This window comes from Chrysemys picta, chromosome 8 (assembly GCF_011386835.1).
Source record: "Chrysemys picta bellii isolate R12L10 chromosome 8, ASM1138683v2, whole genome shotgun sequence".
Lineage (NCBI taxonomy): Eukaryota > Metazoa > Chordata > Testudines > Emydidae > Chrysemys > Chrysemys picta.
The window spans coordinates 64,492,308-64,518,473 of record NC_088798.1 but is presented as its reverse complement, the minus strand read 5'-3'; the positions used below and the strand labels follow the sequence as shown (position 1 = coordinate 64,518,473).

Genomic DNA, 26,166 nt, shown 5'->3' with positions numbered 1-26,166 from the left:
TGAGCAGTGCTGCAACTCCATAGTTTGCAATGCCTGGAGTGGAGAGCCAAACCCAGCCAGCCCCGCAGCGCAGGAGCTGCCACTGTGGGGTGAGTGCCGGACATGACCCGACCCCCCCAGGGGACAGGATATGACTGAAACCACCCCCAGGGCCTCCACCCCCAGACTATTTACTGGGTTGTGACAGGCCATAAACATTTACAAATGGGTCCTGAGCCCCAAAAGGTTGATAATAAAGCCATATTCTAGGGCAGTGGTTGTTATCTTTCACAGTGCTTGCCACAGGACGAATCCTCATCCAGCCTCAGTGGGGCTTTTGGGGCTCATTTATGCGACGCTAGCCCTTTTACTCAGAGTACAGGGCCCAAAGCCAAGGTGAAGATCACACCCAAAGATCCAAAACTTTGAGGCCAGATAGTTTTCACCTTTCCATCCACTTCAATAGAGTCATTAACACTGGGGAACTGGCGCACAATCAAGTTGCGCCATTAAAACTGAAGAATTCCTAAGTATTCTCAGTATATAGAAACCTTGCCAAAAATGCAGCCAAGACCATAGAATTACTATGCTGGGAAATAAAGAATGGCGACTTATTTCTAAATTGTCTGGAGCCTAACATCAGCAGGTTCACTGTAAAGCAGAAATGTGAAGTGCTGTTAACAGATATCTGACCCCTGGCTCCCTGATATACAGTTACCAGCTTCCCTAGAGCTGGTTTTGAAATCATTCTGTTTGATGGCCTGTGTCTTGTTACAGTCAGTGCAAAGAAGTGAGGTTTTTACTCACGAAAGCTTATGCCCAAATATATCTGTTAGTCTTTAAGGTGCCACCAGACTCCTTGTTGTTGATGCAATCCTGAGTCTTTTTTTCCCCCTGTCTGTTTTAACTGTCTCACGCCAGTTTGTTTCTGCTCTAAGGAAGCATATAAAAAGCCTGAACCAACCTCTTGGCTTTCACAAACTTATGACATTAGAGTCATTTGCTCCTCTAAGCAAAGTTACTCCAAAATGTTTAGGGAAATGAGAAGATGATTTTGATTTGATAAATTTGTTTTCAGGTCCTTGGAATGGAGAGCAAGCAAGCAAGGGCCTGAAAACCAGCCTGCCACTTCCTTCCCTCCCTGGGTTTTGGACTGCTTTTGACCTAGGTCTCACAACCCCCGCCCACTAAGACTCCACTGTAAAAGTCAATTCATCTGTCTCAAAAGACGACAAACACAGCATACATTATGGCACATTTCCAATTTTAAAGCGATTTCAACACTTCATTTAAAAACTATTTTTAAACTTCATTGGCATGACGCTATTTTTTTTATTTGAAGTGGGTTCTTTTCCACCTAGAATTCAGTAACTTCTATTTCTAAAAAATTATACATTTGGAATTAAAAAACCTCTAAAAATATGAAACTCATTCAAACATCTTATATTTTCATCTGAACTGTTTTACTATCTAACAAATCAGTATAGCTGGTTTTTCCACTTCTCTACAAAGAAAAATAATTCTTTACTTTTCACAATTTATTGATCTAACCAATATATTGATCTAAGAACACAGAGGGAAGGACAGACTAATTTATTTTTCTGTTTGCATCTATCCGCCTTGATTTTTAAAACATACCTGATAAGTGGCTAAGCTAGATTTTAGTTGTAGCTGGTGGATAAAAATCCCTCTTCAGAAATCTAGTTGAGTTTAGGAAAGCTCTTTTGTCACCCAAAGATATACATGATTTCTGGAATGACTTTTCCATTTACATGCCAGTCACCAAACAAGCACGAGTGATGGTAAGAAAGTCTTAAAAAGACTTTCTTACCTCGGACAAACCAGGACATCTGGTCCTTTTAATAAAGTAGCTGAACTGGACTCTGAGTTTGGCAAAACCGTTTTAGGGATTTTTTTAAAAATTTGAATCTAAGCAATTAAGAGAAATGTTCTAAGGAATACAAGCTACAGACCAGGCAGGGAAAAAGTTTTCCTGCAAAATTTCTAATCTGCTCCTTCTAAAGAAAACTTTGCTTGTCTCTTTGCAAAGAATAATCCCCAAACAAGATCAAAGTGGACTGTAAACTTTTTGTAGTGAGCTATGATGTCACATGGCTACATCCAATATGACTGCAATTTAGAAAGCTCTACAAATGACCTAAAGATCTATTTGCCATTGTTTTGTAGTCATGTCGGTCCCAGGATATTAGAGAGACAAGGTGGGTGAGGCAATATATTATATTGGACCAACTTTTGAAGAAGAGCTCTGTGTAGCTCCAAAGCTTGTCTCTCACCCGCAGAAGTCAGCCCAATAAAAGATATCCCCCCCCCCCATCGTGTCTCTCTAAAAGTTCTGGCCAGCTGTGCACGGGAGGAGGTGCTGTACCTTTCTAAGGGTGGATTAGGTGCACACACCCATCTTGTCAGGGAACTTCATGTGGCACAATGTCTCCCAAAACTCCACCAGAGAGGGTGCAGCTCAGCAATGGTCCTGATCTAACGGTACAATCTGGCCCTGTACACAGACACACTCCACAAAGGTTAAGATTGCCTATATGTTTCCACTTCTAAAGGACCTTCCTATCTTGGTTACAGTTTGCAATAAGAGTACTGTAATTCCAGCATAGTTCCATTGCTATTACAGTGTTGGATTCGCTTTCCAGTATTAATTACCAATAATTCAATAACTGGAAGATTGTCAATGGGATTGATTTACTACTTAATATTACTGCTTTTGTGTGCTTCTTAATATATATGCTATTAGAACCCAGGTACACTAACTACATAGAGATTATTCTCAGTAGTGAGTTTTCAAATTATATGAATTAATGGTAATTGCAGATGTCATGGTTACAAGGCTGACTGCACCGCTAACCCCTCTCAAATCTCTCCTAGTTAGGGTTGCCGACTTTGGCTGGATGAATTCCTGGAGATTTCATCACTTGGCATAATCTTTAAAGATGAATCTTTAATTCCTGGAGAGTCCAGGACAGTCCTGGAGGGTTGGGAGCCCTATTCCTAAGTGTACTCCCCTCCAGTATTAGGTCTCATGTCTTCATCTTTCTCAAGGTGGTGTCCCCACAATTCTTCCCCCCTGAGATCAGGTCTCAAGCTACAGCACCTTGTGTAGCAACTGTGATTCTCAGCAGGTCAGACTGGGTTTGGTGTCTGAAAATCTTCCCTCTGGGAGCTGTGACCAGCAATTAACACATGGACCAGACAGCTCTCACAAAACAAAAGTACACTACTGTTTAACAATGTAGGAACACTGCACAATGTAAGAGAAAAGGATGATTAACACAATAAAAGAGGTCTATACACATCTATTTTACCTAAGGCTTACCAGCCCTGTAGAAGCTTATGTAAGGTTAACTGCTTCAGACTCTCCCACAGGATCTATGTCAGTCTGCCCCTCAGGTACAACTCTGATAACTGCCCCCTCATCTCTGGTTTGAGAGAGATTTACTGTCCTCTGATCTGTTCATTCCTAGGCCTGCCTAACACAAGTGAGTAACTGGCCTAGGGTCATTCTCATAAGCAAACTAGAGAAATGTGGTCTAGATTAAATTACTATAAAATGGGTTCATCAGTGCCATGGTTCAAAGACCGAACTCAAAGGGCAGTTGTCAATGGGTCACTGTCAAACTGGGAGGGTGCATCTAGTGGGGTCTGGCAGGGGTCAGTCCTGGGTCCCGTACTATTCATTATTTTCATTAATAAATTGGATAATGGTGTGGAGAGTATGTTTATAAATTTTGCAGATGACACCAAGATGGGAGGGGTGGCAAGCACTTTGAAGGGCAGGATTAGAATTCAAAACAACCTTGACAAATTGGAGAATTGGTCTCAATTCAACAAGATGAAATTCAATAATGACAAGTGCAAAGCATTTCACTTATAAAGAAAAAATCAAACGCACAACTACACAACGGGGAACAACTGGCTAGGAGACAGAACTGCTGAAAAAATCTGGAGGTTATAGTGGATCACAAACTGAATGAGAGTCAACAGTGTGATGCAGTTGCAAGAAAGACTAATATCATTCTGGGGTGTAGTAACTGGAGTGTTGTATGTCAGACAAGGGAGGTAATTGTCCCCCTCTACTTGGCACTGGTGAGGTTTCAGCTGAAGTACTGTGTCCAGTTCTGGGTGCCACACTTTAGGAAAGATGGGGATAAACTGGAGAGAGTCCAGAGAAGAGCAATAAAAGTGATAAAAGGTTTAGAAAACCTGACCTATGAAGAGAAGTTAGAATAAATGGGTACATTTAGTCTTGAGAAAAGACTGAGTGGGAAGCTGATAGTCTTCAAATATGTTAAGGGCCATTATAAAGAGGACAGTGATCAGCTATTCTCCATGTCCACTGAAGGTGGGACAAGAAGTAATGAGCTTAATCTGCAGCAAGGGAGATTTAGGTTAGATATCTGGAAAAACTTTTTAACTATAAGGGTAATAGGAATAGGAATAGGCTTCCAAGGCTGTGGAATTCCCCATCATTGGAGGTTTTTAAGAATATGTTGGACAAACCCCTGTAAGTGCAGAGGGCTGAACTTGATGACTTCTCACGCTCCCTTCCAGCCCTACATTTCTATGATTCTCAGTAGTCTCTTCACAGTTCATAGCTTAGGTAGTGTGTCTCCTAGCCTCCTGTCCTGTTTACAAGGAGGGTTTTTATTTGGAGCCATTGTCTGGCCTTTATAGCAGTTTTTCAACAGCTCGGATATTAAACTAAACCAACAAATGCATACAATAAAGAATTCCAATAACCCAATGTAGCCAAACAGTAACTATATCATTAACCAAGTCAGCGATTTTATTACTAAATGATTACAGATCAGTCCCCCATGTCTTTCACAACAGGTACCCAGAAGCAGAGCTGTAGTGTAACTGCAATGTAACTACACTGCAGTCACAACACCCTTACAATGTACTATCCATGTGTGGTTTCAGAGTTACATTTCTTTTTGAAAGTTTAAGCAAAAGCAGTTCAGCCATTTTAGAGTATAAAGAGAGGAGGAGAAATGCACTTTTAACATTTTGTGAACTTTTACAAAAAACAGTTTTAGTGCTTGGGAATTTGTGGTAAAAATTTGGTGAGAACACAGGGTCAGATTTTTTAAAGTATTTAAAGGTAAATGCCTTTAAAAATCTGCAGCACAGTGCCTAGGATACATTTTAATTTAACAAAGTTATAAATGTGATAAAATGGACTTTGTGAAGGTGTCCTGGTTTTTCTTATCCATTAACTGGATTTTTTGGAGGTGGGGGGTGGAGAGGGAGGAAGGGGGGGCGCTGGAGATAGAATGAGGACATCACTAACTATCTCTCAATGTTCTACCTACTCTGCACATGTGTGCATAAGGAAGTTGAGTCGAATTTAGTTTTAATGTAAAGATGCATACGGAATTTTGTCTCTGTGTGTTGCATGAGATCCAGCTCATCTGCCTTATCCTATGTGATCTGTTCCTGGCTTTGGTCCAGCAAAACACTTCAGCACATCAAACTTTAAGTATGAGTGATCCCACAGACGTTAAGGATTATGCAAAAATAAAAAATAAAAACAAATTCCTAGAAGACTGTTGCTAATCCACCTCTTGAATAAGAAATAGGCTTCTATTATCTCCTAGAAACTTTTTGTTTTGCTCTTTGTTTCCAGTTCTGCAAGTCTTAGGCAGCAATGTTAAGGGCAGGTGGGATGACACTAAGCAATGAAGGATTATGAGCTGCTGGCAAATTTGCTGCATCCCTTAACTGCACTTCTGTCCCCTCAATGCTATCCTATCCCTTCTCCCCCCTCTCATCTGCCACCATTCCCTTTCCCCCATAACAGAATGGAAGGAGTCTACTGCTGCCATAGGTGCTGGGAGCTGCAGGTTAATACGTCCTGCCTCACTGGAGCCGGTGTAATGCATTAGATTGCACCCTGAATGGTCTGTGGCAGAGAGAGGAAGGGTCTGGCAGAACACAGATCCTGAGGCAGGAGAACTAGCACTCAAACCTGGAGGTGGGCTTCATGCACTGCGCTTTTGAAATTAACCTTTTTGTTAAGCGACCAGACCTCAAGAGGGGCAATGCTTCTGAGTCTACAATGAGCATGTAGCTCTTGCTTGCAGCTTGGGGAGGGGTGGGGGGGGGGGAGGGGAGCACCAGCTAATAACCATCTCTAAGCTCCTAGGATCCACTGCACCTGCCTTCACGCGCAATGCCATATAGTATCAGCATACTGTTCCCACCCGAGATGCAACCTCCTGTTGCCTCCCAGAGTGCCCCCTCATTACAAGATGAGGGGTTGCCATTCTCTCATGTGTCCCCCCGGGGTCATCCCCAGACCATGTCCCTCTCAGTCCTGTTCCCCTCCATGGCACCCTATTCTACCACATTTCCCCTAGTCTATTAGCCCCAATCGAAACTCTTCTCCCTCTGCATCAGCTCAGCAGTTGAGGCGGCAGCACAGCCTACAGTCAGCACAAGGTAAATTCAGATTATAAATGTTGTAACATAGTATTGATAGTTTAAGTGTTAGCCATATAGACAAACCCAGCTCTTCATCTCAACCCCCTCCCATGCAACACGCCACCCTTCACCATTCCCCTGAAAATACTGGGAGACAAATCTCCCCAGCAAAGCCAACAAAATAGACCAAGAGTGGAGTTTCTAAGCCTAGCCACTTTGGAGACATGAGGAATCAAAAACTGGTAAGAAAAATTATGAAAGTGAAGGATGGGTAAATTCACCAATCATAACATTAAAAATTCCTTTCCGGATCTTTCCCAAACTTCCCAGAAAAACTCTACCCGAGGATGAGATGCAGCAGGCAACATTGCAGGGGAGCTCCTTGGTTTTTATTGGAAGCTAGTTTCAGCCTTTAGTACAGGGAGGCTACTGCTGCTCCATAATGTTCCTTCCAAAGGGTTAACATGCTGCCCCCTTCCCCACAAAGAAGCAATCGTAACATGCTAACTTCTTTCTACTGCATGACAGTCTTCACTGCACTATATTCCAGTGTGTGAGAGATGCTGTATTCACTTATAGGATCAGTAAAAATGGTATAAAAAGTATTTAGAAATGTATTAAGTCTGGGAACTGCTAGATTATTAGTTTATCAGCTAGACATTAGCAAAACTTTCTTTTTATGTGCTGCTTAGTTTCACAAAACCTACCAGGCATATTTCAATTCTCCCTCTCCCACACCCTTCTGCTGCCGTCCAGCTGGAATACATCAAGGGTCTAGAAGCCAAGTCAAATGTTGACCCCACCCTCCTCCATCCATTTTAAGGCACCTTCAAAGCCAGTACACTGATCTAGTTCAGCTTAGCCAACAACGCCAGCAAATCTGTTATTTAAGACTTCAGTGCTGGATTTTTATAACTGCCCATTAATACAAGCTTTGATGTATGGTCAAAAAAATCCAGCTGTAATGATTTTCATCAGACTGTAGTAACCTTTCCTCAAAAGGGTCTTTATTTCTATACCTTCATAATCTTTATTCCCAACACCATTTTATTTCTATATAGTATCACTCTGAATTGCCTTATAAACCGGCCCTGAACAACACGAAACACTTCTCCTTCCCAAAAGCTGAAACAGAAGGGCGATTATAGTTCTAACAAATATAACTTTTTGCATCAGAGTTTGCAACACTATTTTGTTCAAAACAGCCTACATTTTAGGCTATAGTTACGTGAACCAGAACAGAAACATTTGTTTTTCTGACAAAACACTTTGGGAAGGGTAGAAAGGGAGTTTGTAACAGGACAAAGAACTTACTCTGTTGTTCCCCTTTGCAGGAAGCAGCATGGAAAAAAAGGAACACGATCCATTAGATACATGTATTTCAAATGCATGCAGTGTGCTGTGTGTAATTTGGGTGTCACACAAACCAAATGAGGAACTGAATCAAAGTGTATTCCCTAATTCCCGCTGGTGAGAAAGCTGCAAGGAAGGTATAAGAAATCCACGAAAGATTTGAAACGGTGAGTCAAGTTGTAAACTCACAGCAACAGATGGTAACTGCAAGTTTTCAAAATGTCCTTTGCTTCTTCTAAGCATAAATCAGGAGCAGTGCCACTGAAGTCAATGGTGTAAGTGACAGTGAAAAGAGACCCAAAATGATTTGGGGATGGGCCTGTAGCCAACTGGACTTTCTTGCACTGGTAAAATTGAACTTCTAGCATGCAAGGCAACCCACTAAACATGTCTGCTTGCCATTTCATGACAGCCACTCCCCACAACATGCCAGGGAATGGAAAGTTTCACCATCCAATTTAAAAAAAAAAAAGAAGAAAAAAAAGCAAATATGGTATATGTAGGCTGGTAATACGAAAGGGGAGCAGGGGAAAGAGTAGGTGGTGCCGGGGAGGTAGAGTAAGCAGAACAAACTTACGATGAAAATCTGCGCTATTTTTTTAAATTATGAGTTTTGCCATGGGCTGGCATGAACAGTATATATTATATAGTGGGAAACTGGCCAAAATAAATCCTAGGCTACGGTTGAGAAATGCAGTCTGGAAAGGTTAGTCACAAAAAAAAAAAAAAAATTTGTACAAAGTTGTAGTCATTTAAAAAAAAAAGTGTGTTTGGATACGCCAACACAGAAAGCAGCAGTAAAGTCAGCTGGTAAACGGATCTCTCCTTTCAAAGTGAAACAGCAAGGCTGTGATTTATAGCCAACGAGCTGACTCACATGGGACAGGTTGAAAAAAATAAAAATACTGATTCATTGCTATCAGGGTGGCACTCAGAACCCCTGTCCTGATGAAAGCAAATCCTGGGGCAGAGAGGGGACTTGGCAAGCTGAAAAAGAAGCCAGGGTTCCACAAAGCAATGTCTGGTAATTATGTTGCGGTAAAAGATAGTGACCAATTGTGCATGCATAGGGCACAGAGCAAAAAGGAGAGAGAGAATCAGAAGGAAGAGGTGGGTTTGGAAGGCCAGGTTGATATTTGGACTAATTTTCAATGTATTAGGGACATTTGCACACACACACACACACACACACACACACACACACACACACACACACACACACACACACACACACACACACACACACACACACACCTCTTGAACTTAGTTTCCAGTACAGTACATAGCACAGACCAATAGGTAAGTTTTTCTTGGTATTTTTGACAGACAGGAACTGCTTGACCCAGCAGTCATCATGACCATTATCAACAGTGCAAATTTCAAGTGACTCTGCAAATCGACAGCTCTTAAAACTCAACAGACTTGCATTTACAGCACGGCTGCTGAATTTAGTGACAAAAAGGCTTTGCTCCTTTTTACTCTTCTCAGCACTGCAGACACAGCACAAGAAAGAGCGAGTGAGCTGGATTCCACATCAACTGGCTTGTACAGCAGGAGCAGAACTGTTGAGGAGAGAGCACAGCTTGACTTTCAGATTCCAGGCTGACCGTGCACCACTGGCAGTTTGGGAAACCAGGCCTGATTCACCACTGCAATACTCCAACTTCGTGTCGCTATTATTCAACTTTTAATTTCTATGGGCTGATTTTTACCACAGGTGCCAAAGGCTTGGCGATTCAGCAACAGCTGTCACTTGCACATGCACAGGACTGAGAAGTCAGGCTGTAAAGGGACTGGGGCTGCTTGTTTGCATTTCTTGACCTTGGAACTGCCAAAGAGGAAGTGTTGAAATGAGTGCAAATTGCTGCCAGTTGCTAACAGTCACATGCACAAACAGAGGGCCCCTAAACCTTGAAAGGAGAATGAGTACAAGTTGATGCGAGCCTCCAAAGGCATTTCACATTTTCAGAGGAAGGTTTGAAAATGCTGAGAAAATTGTGCTGATGAGTTCTAGCACAACTCAAAACTTAGTTTCAGAGTGGTAGCCGTGTTAGTCTGTATCAGCAAAAAGAACGAGGAGTACTTGTGGCACCTTAGAGACTAACAAATTTATTTGGGCATAAGCTTTCGTTGGCTAAAACCCACTTCATTGGATGCATATAGTGGAAAATACAGTAGGAAAATGTTATACACAGAGAACATGAAAAAATGGGTGTTGCCATACCAACTCTAACGAGACTAATCAATTAAGGTGGGCTATTATCAGCAGAAGAAAAAAAACTTTTGTAGTGATAATCAGGATGGTCCATTTCAAATTGTTGACAAGAAGGTGTGAGTAACAGTAGGGGGAAAATTAGCATGGGGAAATAGTTTTTACTTTGTGTAATGATCCATCCACTCCCAGTCTTTATTCAAGCCTAATTTAATGGTGTCCAGTTTGCAAATTAATTCCAGTTCTGCAGTTTCTCATTGGAGTCTGTTTTTGAAATTTTTGTTGGAGAATTGCAACTTTTAGGTCTGTAATTGAGTGACCAGGGAGGTTGAAGTGTTCTCCGACTAGTTTTTGAACGTTATAATTCTTGACATCTGATTTGTGTCCATTATTCTTTCACGTAGATGTCACGGCAAACCTGGTGGCTGAACTTTGTGACTTTGTCCTCACCCACAACTATTTCACATTTGGGGACAATGTATACCTTCAAGTCAGCGGCACTGCTATGAGTGCCTGCATGGCCCCACAGTATGCCAACATTTTTATGGCTGACTTAGAACAATGCTTCCTCAGCTCTCGTCCCCTAATGCCCCTATTCTACTTGTGCTACATTGATGACATCTTCATCATCTGGACTCTTGGAAAAGAAGCCGTTGAGGAATTCCATCATGATTTCAACAATTTCCATCCCACCATCAACCTCAGCCTGGACCAGTCCACACAAGAGATCCACTTCCTGGACACTACTGTGCTAAGAAGCGATGGTCACAAACACCATCCTATACTGGAAACCTACTGACCACTATACTTACCTATATGCCTCCAGCTTTCATCCAGACCACATCACACAATCCATTGTCTACAGCCAAGCTCTAAGATACAACCGCATTTGCTCCAATCCCTCAGACAGAGACAAACACCTACAAGATCTCTATCAAGCGTTCTTAAAACTACAGTACTCCCCTGTTGAAGTGAAGAAACAGATTGACAGAGCCAGAAGAATACCCAGAAGTCACCTACTCCAGGACAGGCCCAACAAAGAACGTAACAGAACGCCACTAGCCGACGGCTTCGGCCCCCAACTAAAACCTCTCCAGCGCATCATCAAGGATCTACAACCTATCCTGAAGGATGATCCCTCACTCTCACAGAACTTGGGAGACAGGCTAGTCCTCGCTTACAGACAGCTCCCCCAACCTGAAGCAAATACTCACCAGCAATCACACAACAAAAACACTAACCCAGGAACCTATCCTTGCAACAAAACCCGTTGCCAACTCTGTCCACATATCTATTCAAGGGACACCATTATAGGACCTAATCACATCAGCCACACCATCTGCCATGTACATTGGCCAAACCGAACAGTCTCTACACAAAAGAATAAATGGACACAAATCAGATGTCAAGAATTATAACATTCAAAAACCAGTCGGAGAACACTTCAGCTTCCCTGGTCACTCAATTACAGACCTAAAAGTCACAATTCTCCAACAAAAAAACTTCAAAAACAGACTCCAATGAGAAACTGCAGAACTGGAATTAATTTGCAAACTGGACACCATTAAATTAGGCTTGAATAAAGACTGGGAGCGAATGGATCATTACACAAAGTAAAAACTATTTCCTCATGCTAATTTTTCCCCTACTGTTACTCACACCTTTTTGTCAACTGTTTGAAATGGGCCATCCTGATTATCACTACAAAAGTTTTTTTTTCTCTGCTGATAATAGCCCACCTTAATTGATTAGTTTCATTAGAGTCGGTATGGCAACACCCATTTTTTCATGTTCTCTGTGCATATACATCTTCCTACAGTATTTTCCACTGCATGCATCCGATGAAGTGGGTTTTAGCTCACAAAAGCTTATGCCCAAATAAATTTGTTAGTCTCTAAGGTGCCACAAGTACTCCTCGTTCTCAAAACTTAGTGAACTTCTCAGTACATGACGGGAGCTCTGTTCCTGTAAGACAGTTCTCTGCAGGGCAAGAGCAGCACCTAACATCTGTTTCAGCAGAGCTTGGTAATCTTCTACAAAAGGAGTTTCATACAACAGAGAAAAATGTTAGTCCTTTGAGACAGTATTTATAAGAGCATGCACAATGCTCCGGTAGTGTAAAAATAATCCTCACTCCAGCTCACAGCAGAATCAGTTTTCAGTGGATTCCATTTTCCTCAGTTCATCCTCTTTCTCTGTCCCTCTGCAAGGCTTTAAAAAGTGTTTATCACTCTGGTATCTAGGTGTTCTTTGGCCACAGATACGTTAATAAAAAGAACACTTCTCAGAATTTATTTTGACAGCAAAGCATTTCCCAAGGAGGCAAAAAAAAATCTGACAACCCAACCATTTTGATTTGTTTAAAGGGAGGAAGATAAAAGACGAAGTTTACCACTAGAAACCAGAAGTGTTTTTAAGGGCTACACATAAAAATTGACTTACACCAGACAGAGGCAAACAAAACCAGTTTCCAAAATATCCTTTATTAAAGGCACTAACAAGATGCATGTTCTCTTGACATTAACATGGATTTTTACGTATGCTCCCCAAAATGTGAATTAATGCACAATTTGTCTTTTCCACAAGAGCAGACTTGGGGCCCATGATTCTGTGTGTTGTGGGTTTAACTGCAAATATTTGGCTCATGGTAGAATTGTGTGCTTTTGGATCACACTCCCTACCTGCTCTGATAACCATGACAGTGTGAAGGCCAGAAGAGACAGTTTGGTAACCATTCCTTAAACCTATTTAATAATCAACTATTCTGCTTCCTTATAGGGCTTTTGGGGTTCTATTTTTACAGTTGGTTTAGTAGAGTAAAGCTGTATTACACATGAAATGGTGATGCCAAACACATGAACGTAGCAGCAAATATTAACATTTATGTACTATAGATAGGTTTCCTGAAGGGCTCAGCCTTAGCTTAGCTACACTGCCACTGAAGTCAATGGTAAAGCTCCCAATGGCTTCAACAAGAGCAGAGTTAGGCCACTGCAGTGAACGTCTGAAAATCCCTCCCACTTATCCATTCATCAATGGATACTTTAAATACATTAGAAAAGACCTGAAAGATCTCTACTCCAGTATCTTATGTGTTTATCCTGTATGGAGCACAGGAAAAGATGTAGTCATTTGGTATGCTGGAAGGACACTTTACTAGCCAATCTGCTTGAAGTAATCTCTACCACTAAAAGAGACTACACCACAGATCCTTACCAGGGCTGCTTCATTGTACACCATTTAATATCTATTACCACCTCCTCAATGAATACCAGAGAACTATGCCTGAAGACTGGTTAATTTTCAAAAGCACAGTAATTTTAATTAATTGTTGACATTTGTAACTCTAAGAGAAATTGTCAGAACTGATGGTAGGGTCAGCAGAGCTTTCCCAAAAGTGGGGGGGCCAGGCCCCCCAACCCTTCTGTGGCCCCACCCTGCCCCTCCTCTTCCCCCCTGAGGCCCTGACCCTGGCCAAGATGGAAGTCAGACCAGGGCCGGGGAGCCCAGGCCCCTCCACCTGCCCGGGATGGTGGGGCCCAAGAGAAGCCCCTCCCCAGCCTGTGTCCCCCCCCCCCGCTCATGGTAGGTGGATGATCTGTGGCTCCTCACAGTTGCCCACGCAGCTCTTACCTCGACCCGACTCCGGCTCCTGCCCTGGGTGAGGGCCTGGGAGGTGGGGATATGGGCCGAGGGCTGCTCTCAGGTCCCCCCCCGGGCAGCTGGAGGGTCCACAGCTCCTCACAGCTGCCTGGGCTCCCTGGCCAGGCTCCAGCTGCCAGCCTGGCTGAGGCCTTGGGGGAAATAGGAGAGGTAGAGGCAGGGCCCATGGTGAAAAGTGGACGGGCAGGCCCATCCACTTTCAATAGGTGAGGGGGCCCTGGCCCCCCTGGTTTCAGCACCCCTGACTCATGGTGAGTTTCATGTATGCCATGGTGCTGTAACCATGTCGGTCCCAGGATATTAGAGAGACAAGGTGGGTGAAATAATATCTTTTATTGGACCAACATTACTAAGTGGTATAAAAGTAACTACCAACCATTTGGAGACCATTCCTAAAAGGTTTCTGTCAAAAAAACTACTTTTATTGTAGAGAGCTTTGCATGTCAGTTATAGAATACCAAAAAGGATTTGAGAAGATCTCTAATGGGTATAACCTCTCAGGCAAGGCCTGTCTTTCTTGTGCCTCGATTAAGAGTATATTAGTATTCACATGAGGAAATGGAAGAATTAATAAGTGGGTGGATCTCTTCTATCCTATCTTTTGTACAGTGGCCACTTGTTAAGTGTCCATCAGGCCAAACCCGCTCATAAACTGATGGTCAATATTCAAAATAGTTCTGGGTCATTGAAGAGCTGATATCTGAGTGTCTGGCTGTAGATAACAGATTCTTGGTGTGTTCGGCGTGACTACTGAATTTGTGAGGTGTGGTGATCTGTGGGTTTCTACCTACCTTCATATAGGGTGACCAGACAGCAAGTGTGAAAAATCGGGACAGGGGGTGGGGGGTAATAGGATCCTATAGAAGAAAAAGACCCAAAAAATCAGTACTGTCCCTATAAAATCAGGACATCTGGTCACCCTACCTTCATAGCTTCAGTAACCACCCCAAACACAGCAACAAATATGTTATCTACAGCGAGGCATTCAGATATCACAGAATATGCTCCAAGGGGAAAGTCTGGGATAGATACCTCAAAACCGCCTTCCGCAAACAAGGACACTCCACCAGAGAAGTAGATCGCCTCATGGAACAGGCCACCCAAATACCCAGAAAGAACCTGCTTCAATACAGAAACAAAACCTGCTTTGACCGCACACCCCTAGTTCTCACCTACCATCCCACACTGGAACCTAAATGGGATATCATCAAACAGCTACAATCCATACTCGACGATGGGAACCCCATCCTGAAATATATTTTTCCTGAACCCCTTCTTCTGGCCTTCAAACAACTCCCCAACTTCTTCAAGCTCATCATCAGAAACAAGCTCCCCACAGACCAGGACACATCAACTCAAAGCAGCACCAGACCCTGCCAGAACAACAGGTGCGAAACCTGCAGACATATCTCCACTGCTACAATGATCACACACCCCAGAACACACCTTTCAAGATAGATGCCTACATGCATCTATCACAACATGTAGTGTACCTAATTCCGTGCACTACATGCCCCTATAGTAACTATGGTGGCGAAACAAGACAATCACTATGCTCTTGAATGAACTTACACAGAAAAATGATAAAAGACAAAATCACTACATCATCTGGGGTGAACACTTGTCACAACACGATCACTCTATACCTGACCTATCCAGAGGTGAAAGTAAGCCGGTACGCCCCAGACGGCAATTTAAAGGGCCTGGGGCTCCCAGCAGTGGCTGGAGCCCCAGGCCCTTTAAATTGCCGCCAGAGCCCCGCTGCTGGAGCCCTGGGGTAGCGGCAGGGCTCCGGGGGTTACTTCAAGGGCCGGGGCTCCCGCTGCCTCTACTGCCCTGGGCCCTTTAAATAGCTGCTGGAGCCCCGCCGCTACCCCAGGGCTCCGGGGGCTATTTAAAGGGCCGGGGCAATAGAAGCAGGGGAGTCCTGGGCCCTTTAAATAGCCGCCGGAGCCCTGCTGCTGAAGCCCTGGAGTAGCGGCGGGGCTCCGGGGGCTATTTAAAGGGCCCGGGGCTCCCGCTGCCTCTACGGCTCCGACCCTTTAAATAGCCGCCGGCGCCCCCGGCTGCTGCTGCTACCCCAGGGCTCCGGCAGGCTCCAGCGGCTATTTAAAGGGCCCGGGGCGGTAGCAGCGGCCAAGCCCTGGGCCCTTTAAACTGCTTCCAGAGCCCCTGGCTGCCGCTGCTACCCCAGCAGGGGAGGGGGAGGGCACTTACCAGTACAGGGTTGGCCAGGGCTGGCTCTGACCCCCCCACATCCCCGCCCCTTCCGCCCAAGGCCCCACCCCTTCCAGGGGGCAGAGCCGGCCCCAACCCAGCCCTGTACCGGTAAGTCCCTATTTCTACTTTCACCCCTGGACTTATCAGTCCTCATCCACAAAGGAAACCTGCACAACACTTTCAAAAGACAAGGCTGGGAACTTAAATTCATAAGTTTGATAGACACTAAAACTCATGGTCTTAATAAAGACACTGATTTATGGCTTTTTAAAATAACCTGTAACCCATTTACAACCCCCCCCCCCCCGAACTGCTTCTTCCCCCTTTCCTCCCTATGACTGGACTGGTGTTAATGGGCCACTTCATCTTGAATGGTCCCTTGTTAACTACTTATGCTAAACAATCTTTTTCATCTTGTATTTAGCTGTGACACTCTGAGTAAGTTTCCCAGACCTGAAGATCTCTGTGTGGCTTGAAAGCTTGTCTCCCTCACCAACAGAAGTTGATCCAATAAAATATATTACCTGACCCACTTTGTAAGTTTTATGACATTTCTGAAACTTTTCTTCTAGTCAACAGTCTTGACAATTACAAATTTGAATTTGCATCAGCACTTCAATAATCCTTAACTATTTTGAATATTGACCATCAGTTTGTGAGTGGTTTTGGCCTGATGGACACTTAAGATGAGATACTACGCTAGAAGAGATCCGCCCACTTATTAATTCTTCCATTTCCGACCTCATGTGAATACTAATCTACTGTTGATCGAGGCACAAAGAAAGACAAGTCTTGCCCGAGAGGTTATACTCATAAGGGATCTTTTCCAATTCTCTCTAACTGACATGCAAAGCTCTCTACCAAATAAGAGTAATCTGATTGGAGCTGACCGAGATATCTGAGCCATTAGTGATTATCTTCAAAAGTCACGGAAGATGGGAGAGATTCCAGAGGACTGGAAAAGGGCGAATATAGTGCCAATCTATAAAAAGAGAAATAAGGACAACCCAGGGAATTACAGACCAGTCAACTTAACTTCACTAGCCTGGAAAGATAATGGAGCAAATATTTAAGCAATCAATTAGCAAACATCTAGAAGATAATAAGGTGATAAGTAACAGTCAGCATGGATTTGTCAAAAACAAATCGTGTCAAACCAACCTGATAGCTTTCTTTGACAGGGTAACAAGCCTTGTGGATAGTGGGGAAGCGGTAGACGTGGTATATCTTGACTTTAGTAAAGCTTTTAATACTGTCCCACATGACCTTCTCATAAACAAACTAGGGAAATGCAACCTAGATGGTGCTACTATAAGGTGGGTGCAAAACTGGTTGGACAACTGTTCCCAGAGAGTAGTTATCAGTGGTTCACAGTCATACTGGAAGGGCATAACGAGTGGGCTCCCGCAGGGATCAGTACTGGGTCAGGTTCTTTTCAATATCTTCATCAATGATTTAGATAATGGCATAGAGAGTATACTTATAAAGTTTGCGGACCATACCATGCTGGGAGGGGTTGCAAGTGCTTTGGAGGATACGATTAAAATTCAAAATGATCTGGACAAACTGCAGAAACGGTCTGAAGTAAATAGGATGAAATTCAATAAGGATAAATGCAAAGTACTCCATTTAGGAAGGAACAACCAGTTGCACACATACAAAATGGGAAATGATTGCCTAGGAAGGAGTACTGCGGAAAGGGATCTGGGGGTCATAGTGGACCACAAGCTAAATATGCATCAACAGTGTAACGCTGTTGCAAAAAAAGCAAACATCATTCTCGGATGTATTAGCAGGAGTGTTGTAAGCAAGACACAAAAAGTAATTCCTCCGCGCTGATTAGACCTCAACTGAAGTATTGTGTCCAGTTCTGGGCACCACATATCAGGAAGGATGTGGACAAAGTGGAGAAAGTCCAGAGAAGAGCAACAAAAAATGATTAAAGGTCTAGAAAACATGACCTATGAGGGAAGATTGAAAAAACTGGGTTTGTTTAGTCTGGAAAAGAGAAGACTGAGAGGGGACATGATAACAGTTTTCAAGTATGTAAAAGGTTGTTACAAGGAGGAGAAGAAAAATTGTTTTTCTTAATCTCTGAGGCTAGGACAAGAAGCAATGAGTTTAAACTGCAGCAAGGGAGGTTTAGGTTGGACATTAGGAAAAACTTCATTGGAGATTTTTAAGAGCAGGTTAGACAAACACCTGTCAGGGATGGTCTAGATCAGGGGCGGGCAAACTTTTGGCCTGAGGGCCACATCGGGTTTCTGAAATTGTATGGAGGGCCTCCCCAAACAGCCAGGCATGGCCTGGCCCCCGCCCCCTATCCAACCCCCCCTGCTTCTCACCCCCTGACGGCCCCCCGGGGACTCCAACCCTATCCAACCCCCCTGTTCCCTGATGGACCCCCTGGACCTTTGCCCCATCCACCCCTCCCTGTCCCCTGACCGCTCCTGGAACCCCTGCCCCTGACTGCCACTGATCCAACGCCTCCTCTCATTCCTGACTGCACCCCCGGGACCCCTACCCCATCCAACCCCCCTGTTCCCCGCCCTCTAACCATCCCGCCCCCTATCTACACCCCGCCACCTGACCACCACCCCGCACTCCCCTGTCCTCTATCCAACCCGCCCTACTCTCTGCCCCCTTACCGCGCTGCCTGGAGCACCAGTGGCTGGCGGCGCTACAGCTGCACCACCCAGAGCACCAGGACAGGCAGCTTCGCCGCCCAGCTGGAGCCAGCCACGCCACCGCGCAGCACAGAGCACCGGGTCAGGCCGCGGCTCTGCAAGAGCCTTGCTGGCCAGAGCATTGTGCTGGCGGAGCGGCGAGATGAGACTGCGGGGGAGGGGGGAGGGGGCCAGCCTCCTGGGTCAGGAGCTCAGGGGCCGGGCAGGAGGGTCCCGCGGGCTGGATGTGGCCCGCGGGCCATAGTTTGCCTACCTCTATTCTAGAATAAAGTATGAACAATACACATGAACAACAACATGCTAACTATTTTGATACCATTATAAAAGGCGTGGAAGGAGGGAATGCAGCCGATGTAATATCTGGATTCTTGTAATGAATTTGGTAGCATCTCACAAAATAGTACTTGCAAAGTTAATTCTGATTGGCTTCAATATGAGTTGTGTTGCGCGGACACACAACGACTGAAGGATCATGAAAAAGGAAACAATAAATGGCAATGTATTAGCTGGTTGCCAGGTATCCAGTGAGCTGCCCCTGGATTGGTATTTGACCCATTTTTATACCATTACTTATTCCTGAAATAATTTGTCTAAAATCTTCCCTAAAAACCCAGCTGTTGTGGGAGAAGTGTGGAAAGGTAATGAACTCAGAGCCATTGGGTCGGTGGTGCTGGAGTGGCAGCTTGGTATGAGGCAAGAAAACTACGGGCTGCATGCATATGTGAGCAGCAACAAATAGCAGGCGGATCAGAATTGGGAACATCAGATGGAGTGGGTGGCTAGTGAAAGCAGAGGCAGTGGCAGTGATACATAGAGGGAAATGAAGATGATGTTATAAGAAGCCAGAGCAGTAGACAGTAGTACTTGTGGAAGAGGAGGAGGAGGGGAGCTGGGGAGAAGAGCAAATTACTTCAAAATGGGCGCACCACCAGCCAGACTGATGTGCAAGCTCTTTGATGGGAGAACAATCCATTCACACCACTACAGTGATGTACCAGAGTGAAACAGTTAATGAAGGAAAGGTAAACTACACATTAGGGGGCAATTTTCAAAGGCACAACGGCAGGTAAGTCTCCTAAGTCCTACTGAAAGTCTATTTGCGCCTTTAGAAATCTCCCCCTAGATCTACAGAGGATATTCAATTGGAAGGTGCTGCAAATACCAGTGAAGACAGAAAAATAATACCCAAGAGTTTTTCCACAAGCTCAAACTGCCCAAGTGTCAAATCCTCCCATTGACCCAGTCCCCTGGGAGTTCCATCATGAAGAGGGGAATGTAATTTTTGACAGATTTACAGTAATTGCAAAGGCTTCTTCTGATGGAAACTTATTTAGAAAATGGAATATCCATAGGTCTAACGTAGGCCCTTAATCATCACTGGCACCCTGTCCTGGGATTCTGCCCTGGCACTGGAATCCATGCTAGTGTGGCCCTTAGCTACATTGAAACCAGAAGCTCAGAGAGACTTAAGTAATGAGGTCACTTTGGAAATCGGACCAAAACCTCTTGCGCTATGTATAAATAACAACATGACACAGACTGACAAAGGTCTTAAAAATATGAAAGGGCAGTCTGGCAAAATAATTTCCTGGCTTTCTGTATTGTATGTCCAACTGTTACAGTTATTTTTTTTCCTTACTCAGTTTTCTTCATATTTCACTTAATTGGGTAAACATGTATTTGGAGAGGCAGTAAAGCAGTAAAAGAAATTTGCATAACAAACTGGAATACCTCCTTCAGTTCTAGAATATGGGGTCTGCAGGAAGATATTAGCGTTCTGCAAAATATCTGTCACCTTCAAAGACAGGAATAGATACTGTGAGGTGGAAGAAAAACCCTAAAAGGTGTCAGTATTTTTATTATTTGGACTTGAAGGATTGATTTAATTAACAAAAATTATTTCCCTATTGGCTGGAGGGCTTGTTATATATTAACCCAGAATGTAAATGTTACTGCTGAGTTGTGAACCATTAAAAACAACCATAGGTGTCAGCTCAAGTACAGCAAAGCAAAACACATAAGCTCTCAGGACATCTGCAGACAGAGCTTAAAAAAAACTCTTCCCAGCATTTTTCTGACTCTTAATCAGGGCAGCTACTGAAAAACTAGTGATGTGTTTAACTTACTGAGGATTTATCAGGATAGACACCAGCTCGCAGTAGGGATGCCTTCCAGCTATCCATCTCCTCCTGGGCATCACAGGCCAGCTCAAGGAAGCGATAATCCTTGTAAACATTCCTAGAACATAGAACATTACACTGTAAAATTTGAACTTTGCTACTCTGCATCACGTACACAGCATTTCAAATACAAAATCCTTCAGGATCTATAATTATTTGATAGCTTTTTGAAAGGGGAGACAAGTGACGGTCTGATAAGGACCTAAAAATGTTAATTTAAAATAATAATGGTCTGGATGCACTGTAGTTACAGAAGCTTTAGATCTATTTTAAAAATCAGGCTTTCCACACTATTAATAAACACTAGAACACATTTAGAGGCAAAATGCTGCTGGAACATAGAGGACAAAGACAGTTGTGGAAGAACTGCCAACAAAGTTGTATGGTCTCTGACTGGCAGCTGCTGTAGCCAATGAAAATCAAGATTAGTAATGAGTTTATTTTCCCCATAGTAAATCTCTCCAGTACAATACTAGTTCAGTTTCAGCTTCCGAACATCTTCAATAAAAGGAAAAATATTTAAAAATGACTGAGTTCTCAAATACAAAAGGATTCCATAACCATAAAAATACCTCAGACACACACATCATCTACTGCAGGGGTTCTCAACCTTTTTCTTTCTGAGCTCCCCCCTCCCCCCCCAACATGCTATAAAAACTCCACGGCCCACCTGTACCACAACAACTGCTTTTCTGCATGTAAAAGTCGGGGCCAGCATTAGGGGGTAACAAGCAGGGCAATTGCTCAGGGCCCCACACCACAGGGTGATGCTAAGTTGCTCAGGCTTCGGCTTCAGCCCCAGGTGGTGGGGCTTGAGGTCATGAGCTGCAGTCCCGCATGGCGGGGCTTTGGCATTCTGCCCTGGGCCCCAGCGAGTCTAATGCTGGCCATGCTTGGTGGACCCCCTGAAACCTGCTTTCGACACCCCAGGGGACCCCAGATCCCTGGTTGAGAACCAGCGACCTACTGTATGCAATTAATTTAATAACAAGGTGGATTAATTGTGTTTAGGGAGTAGCTTAATGGAAGAAAAGAGAAAAGAAAAAATACATGATCTGCAAGGCGGTTGTACTTATACATTCTCCATTAAATAGAACAGGATTTTTCCTTTATGGTTTAACCATTAATTATTACCTAATTCAATGTCTATACACAGACTAGATTGCTGTAAATTGGTCAGCCAACTGTCTTTTCAGGAAAGGCTACAAGCTTAGCTGAGCTAAATTGCGAAACCACATGTTGCTAGATCTTAATAGAGATGCAAGAATCCATTTTTAATTGCAACAAGACTGTTTTCCCTAGCACTAATGGAGCAATTTTTGGGGGGATGAAAAAGATCACTAACTCACACAGCAATAATTAGAGGTCCAAAGGCATTTTATATTAGAAGCACTCTCTCTAGCAATATATGTTACCATATTTTGAGAGAATTTTTTAGACAAACTGTGCAACCAGAAAAATATATCCAGTATTACTACTAGTTAGTCCATTTCTCTAGCATTTCAGGGACTTTGGGACTTTCACCTTTTACATATCTGGAGTACAATAGGTTTGTTATACTTCACCTTTGCCGGAGATTTTCCCTCCCCTATTAATGACAATATCATCTGAAAGACAACTAACTCCTAAGCCTGTTTTTCAGATGGTGTATTGGGAAATAGATGGGTATAAAACCTGGACATTCAGCAATAAACTACCATTTCTGTACTATCATGGGTAGTGATTCGTGTTATGCTACATTGAAGTGAAACATGCCCATATCAGCATATAGGCATACATGGCATTATTAGTGAGTTTATATATTTAATTAAAACTGCAAAAGATGATGGGTACAATCTGACTTGACTTATTCGAGATTTAAAATGGATTATTTCTTTTTCCTCTAAATATATTACACACACGAGCAGCTAAGAAATCTGGGTTATCTTAGACAGGGAGCAGAGATATCTGAATCTTATTTCATCTACACCATTTGGGAATTTGGAATCAATATGTGTAAAGTAAAGTAAATTAAAGGATATGGTGACAAGGGACAGAGAGGCTAAACAAGGCAGCTGGATAGAACTTGCTGATTTGCTGCCTGGAAACTTTTTGGTTTTAACTGTTTTAGGTAAATTAATTAGGTTGCCACAGTTACGGAAAAAAGATCAGCTAAAATGTGAGGCGGCACAAAATAAAAGCTATAAAACATGAAGATTGATGGATTCCCAGACCAGAAGGGACCTTTGTGTTCATCTAGTCTGACCTCCTGTATAACCTAGACCATACAACTTCCCCAAAGTAATTCCCACAGCCTATCTTTTAGAAAAACTTCCAATCTTGATTTTAAAATGGTCAGTGATAGAATCCACTACGACTCTTGGTAAATTGTCCCAATGGCTAATTACTCTCACCATTAAAAATTTACACTCTATTTCCTGTCGGGATTTGTCTAGCTTCGACTTCCAGCCATTGGATCACGTTAGACCTTTCTCTACCAGATTGAAGCGCCCATTATTAAACATTTGTTTTCCATGTAGATACTTATAGACTGTGATCAAGTCACCCATTAACCTTCTTTTTGTTAAGCTTAATAGATAGGGCTCTTTGAGTCTAATGCTATAAGGCAGGTTTTCTAACCCTTTAATCATTCTCTGATTAAAGGGTTAGAAAACTCTTAGAAAACATTCCAGCCACTCTTCTCTGAACTCTTTCCAATTCATCTACATCCTTCTTGAACCGTGGGCACTAGAACTGGACACAATATTCCACAAGATGGCAAGAATCAAAATATATTTCACTGCAACAGCAAAAAAACAAAACAAAAACCTAAATAAATAAAAATTAAAAAAAAAAATCATACCACTAGCTAGTCAAAAATCTTTTTCAGGGCTAGAATGCCAGAGTGTTGTGTTCCTGCAATGAAAATTATTACTTTCAACATCAAATTTCACTGTATTTTAAGCAATGAATGAGAAGGGAGTGTGGGCTACTGGCTACAGCAGGAGACTGGGTCAGGACTCCTGGATTCTAGTCCAGGTGTGCTAATGACTGTCTGTGCATCCTACGGCCATGACTAAGTTATTGTACACCTCTGTCCATCCCAGGTACTTATATTACTAAGGGCTTCACAATCTTTAATTTATTTATTTATCCTCACACCATCCATGAGGTAGGGAAGTACTATTATCCCCATTTTACAGATGGGGAACTGAGGCACAAAGAGACTATCTCACCCAAGGTCACACATCAAGTTGGGGGGGCGGGGCAGGGAACTGAACCCAGGCCTCAAGGCCCATTTTAGCACACTCACCACTGGACTCTTCTAACCCTGTTCCTCAAACAGGGAAATGAGCAGCGTTGTCCAAAACCAAGGCAAAAATAACCTCTAAAGAACATCTCATGTTTTTCCGTAAGTAAAAGACGGTTACTCACCGTTGTAACTGTTGTTCTTCGAGATGTGTTGCTCATATCCATTCCATTAGGTGTGTGCGCGCCGCGTGCACGATCGTCGGAAGATTTTTACCCTAGCAACACCGGCGGGTCGGCTGTGGAGCCCCCTAGAGTGGCGCCTTCATGGCGCTGAATATATACCCCAGCCGACCCGGCGCCCCCTCAGTTCCTTCTTGCCGGCTACTCCGACAGTGGGGACGGAGGGCGGGTTTGGAATGGATATGAGCAACACATCTCGAAGAACAACAGTTACAACGGTGAGTAACCGTCTTTTCTTCTTCGAGTGCTTGCTCATATCCATTCCATTAGGTGACTCCCAAGCCCAACTTAGGTGGTGGGGTCGGAGTGAGACATTGCTGTGTGCAAAACTGCTGATCCGAAGGCAGCATCGTCCCTGGACTGCTGCACTAGTGCATAGTGAGCCGTAAACGTGTGGACTGACGACCAAACCGCAGCTCTACAAATGTCCTGGATCGGAACTTGCGCCAGGAAAGCCGTCGAGGAAGCTTGGGCCCTCGTGGAGTGAGCGGTGAGGTGTGGTACTGAGACACCTGCCAGGTCGTAGCAAGTCCGGATGCAAGACGTAATCCAGGAGGATAGGCGTTGTGAGGAGACCGGTGATCCTTTCATTCGGTCGGCCACTGCAACGAAGAGTTGCGTCGTCTTTCTAAAGTGCTTTGTGCGGTCAATATAGAAGGCCAGGGCCCTTCGCACGTCCAGGGAATGCAAACGTTGATCCTGGCGAGTAGCATGTGGTTTAGGGTGAAAAACCGGGAGAAATATATCCTGGTTGATATGAAATGGAGAAACCACTTTAGGGAGAAAGGCAGGATGTGGACGAAGCTGCACTTTATCCTTGTGGAAAACTGTGTAAGGGGGCTCGGATGTAAGCGCCCTGAGTTCAGAAACGCGCCTTGCTGAGGTGATGGCTACGAGGAAGGCTGTCTTCCAGGACAGGTACAGAAGTGAACAGGTGGCCAGTGGCTCGAATGGAGGACCTGTGAGCTTGGAGAGAACCAGGTTGAGGTCCCACGTCGGAACGGGCTGACGTTGTTGTGGGTACATCCGGTCTAAGCCCTTGAGGAATCTAACGACCATCGGGTTAGAGAATACCGAGGACGCGAGTTCCCCTGGGTGAAAGGCCGATATAGCGGCCAGGTGAACTCTAATTGAAGATATCGCCAACCCTTGCTGTTTTAGGGAGAGGAGATATTCCAAAATAAGAGGAATAGGTGCGTGCAACGGGGACGTGGCTCGTTGTTCGCACCAACAGGAGAACCGCTTCCACTTGGCCAAGTATGTGGTCCGTGTTGAAGGCTTCCTACTGCTCAGCAGAATCTGTTGGACAGAGTGTGAACACTGTTGCTCTGCCTGGGTGAACCATGGAGCAGCCACGCCGTGAGGTGGAGTGATTGCAGGTCGGGGTGACGCAGCCGGCCGTGGTTCTGCGTGATGAGATCCGGATACAACGGAAGCGGGATCGGTGTCTGAACCGAGAGTTCCAGCAGCGTGGTGTACCAATGTTGTCTCGGCCACGCTGGAGCGACCAGAATTACCTGTGCCTGGTCTCTGCGCAATTTGAGCAGTACCTTGTGGACCAGAGGAAACGGAGGGAAGGCATAAAACAGGTGGTCTTTCCAGGGAAGGAGAAACGCATCCGAGAGGGAGCCTGGGGCTCGACCTTGCAGGGAGCAGAACACGTGGCACTTCCTGTTGTCTCGAGATGCAAACAGGTCTATCTGGGGAAACCCCCACTTCTGGAAGACGGAATGTATGATGTCCGGACGGATAGACCACTCGTGCGTTTGAAAGGACCTGCTGAGTCGGTCCGCTAAAGTGTTCTGGACTCCAGGGAGGAACGATGCCGTGAGATGGATTGAGTGGGCGATGCAGAAGTCCCACAGGCGAATGGCCTCTTGGCATAGAATTGACGAACGTGCTCCTCCTTGCTTGTTGATGTAAAACATGGCCGTGGTGTTGTCGGTGA

The 26,166-nt window shown here is 44.2% G+C and overlaps 1 protein-coding gene across 10 annotated transcripts in view; it reads right to left on the bottom strand.

The window, feature by feature from the left end:
* DNM3 (dynamin 3) overlaps window positions 1-26,166 on the bottom strand; it is a 345,189-nt gene that overhangs the window by 66,040 nt on the left and 252,983 nt on the right. For all 10 annotated transcript variants that reach the window (XM_042851247.2, XM_065554695.1, XM_042851256.2 and 7 more), the window contains one exon: window positions 20,694-20,805. In XM_042851247.2, coding sequence (XP_042707181.2) covers window positions 20,694-20,805 — 112 coding nt within the window. The remainder of the gene's footprint in view (window positions 1-20,693; window positions 20,806-26,166) is intronic.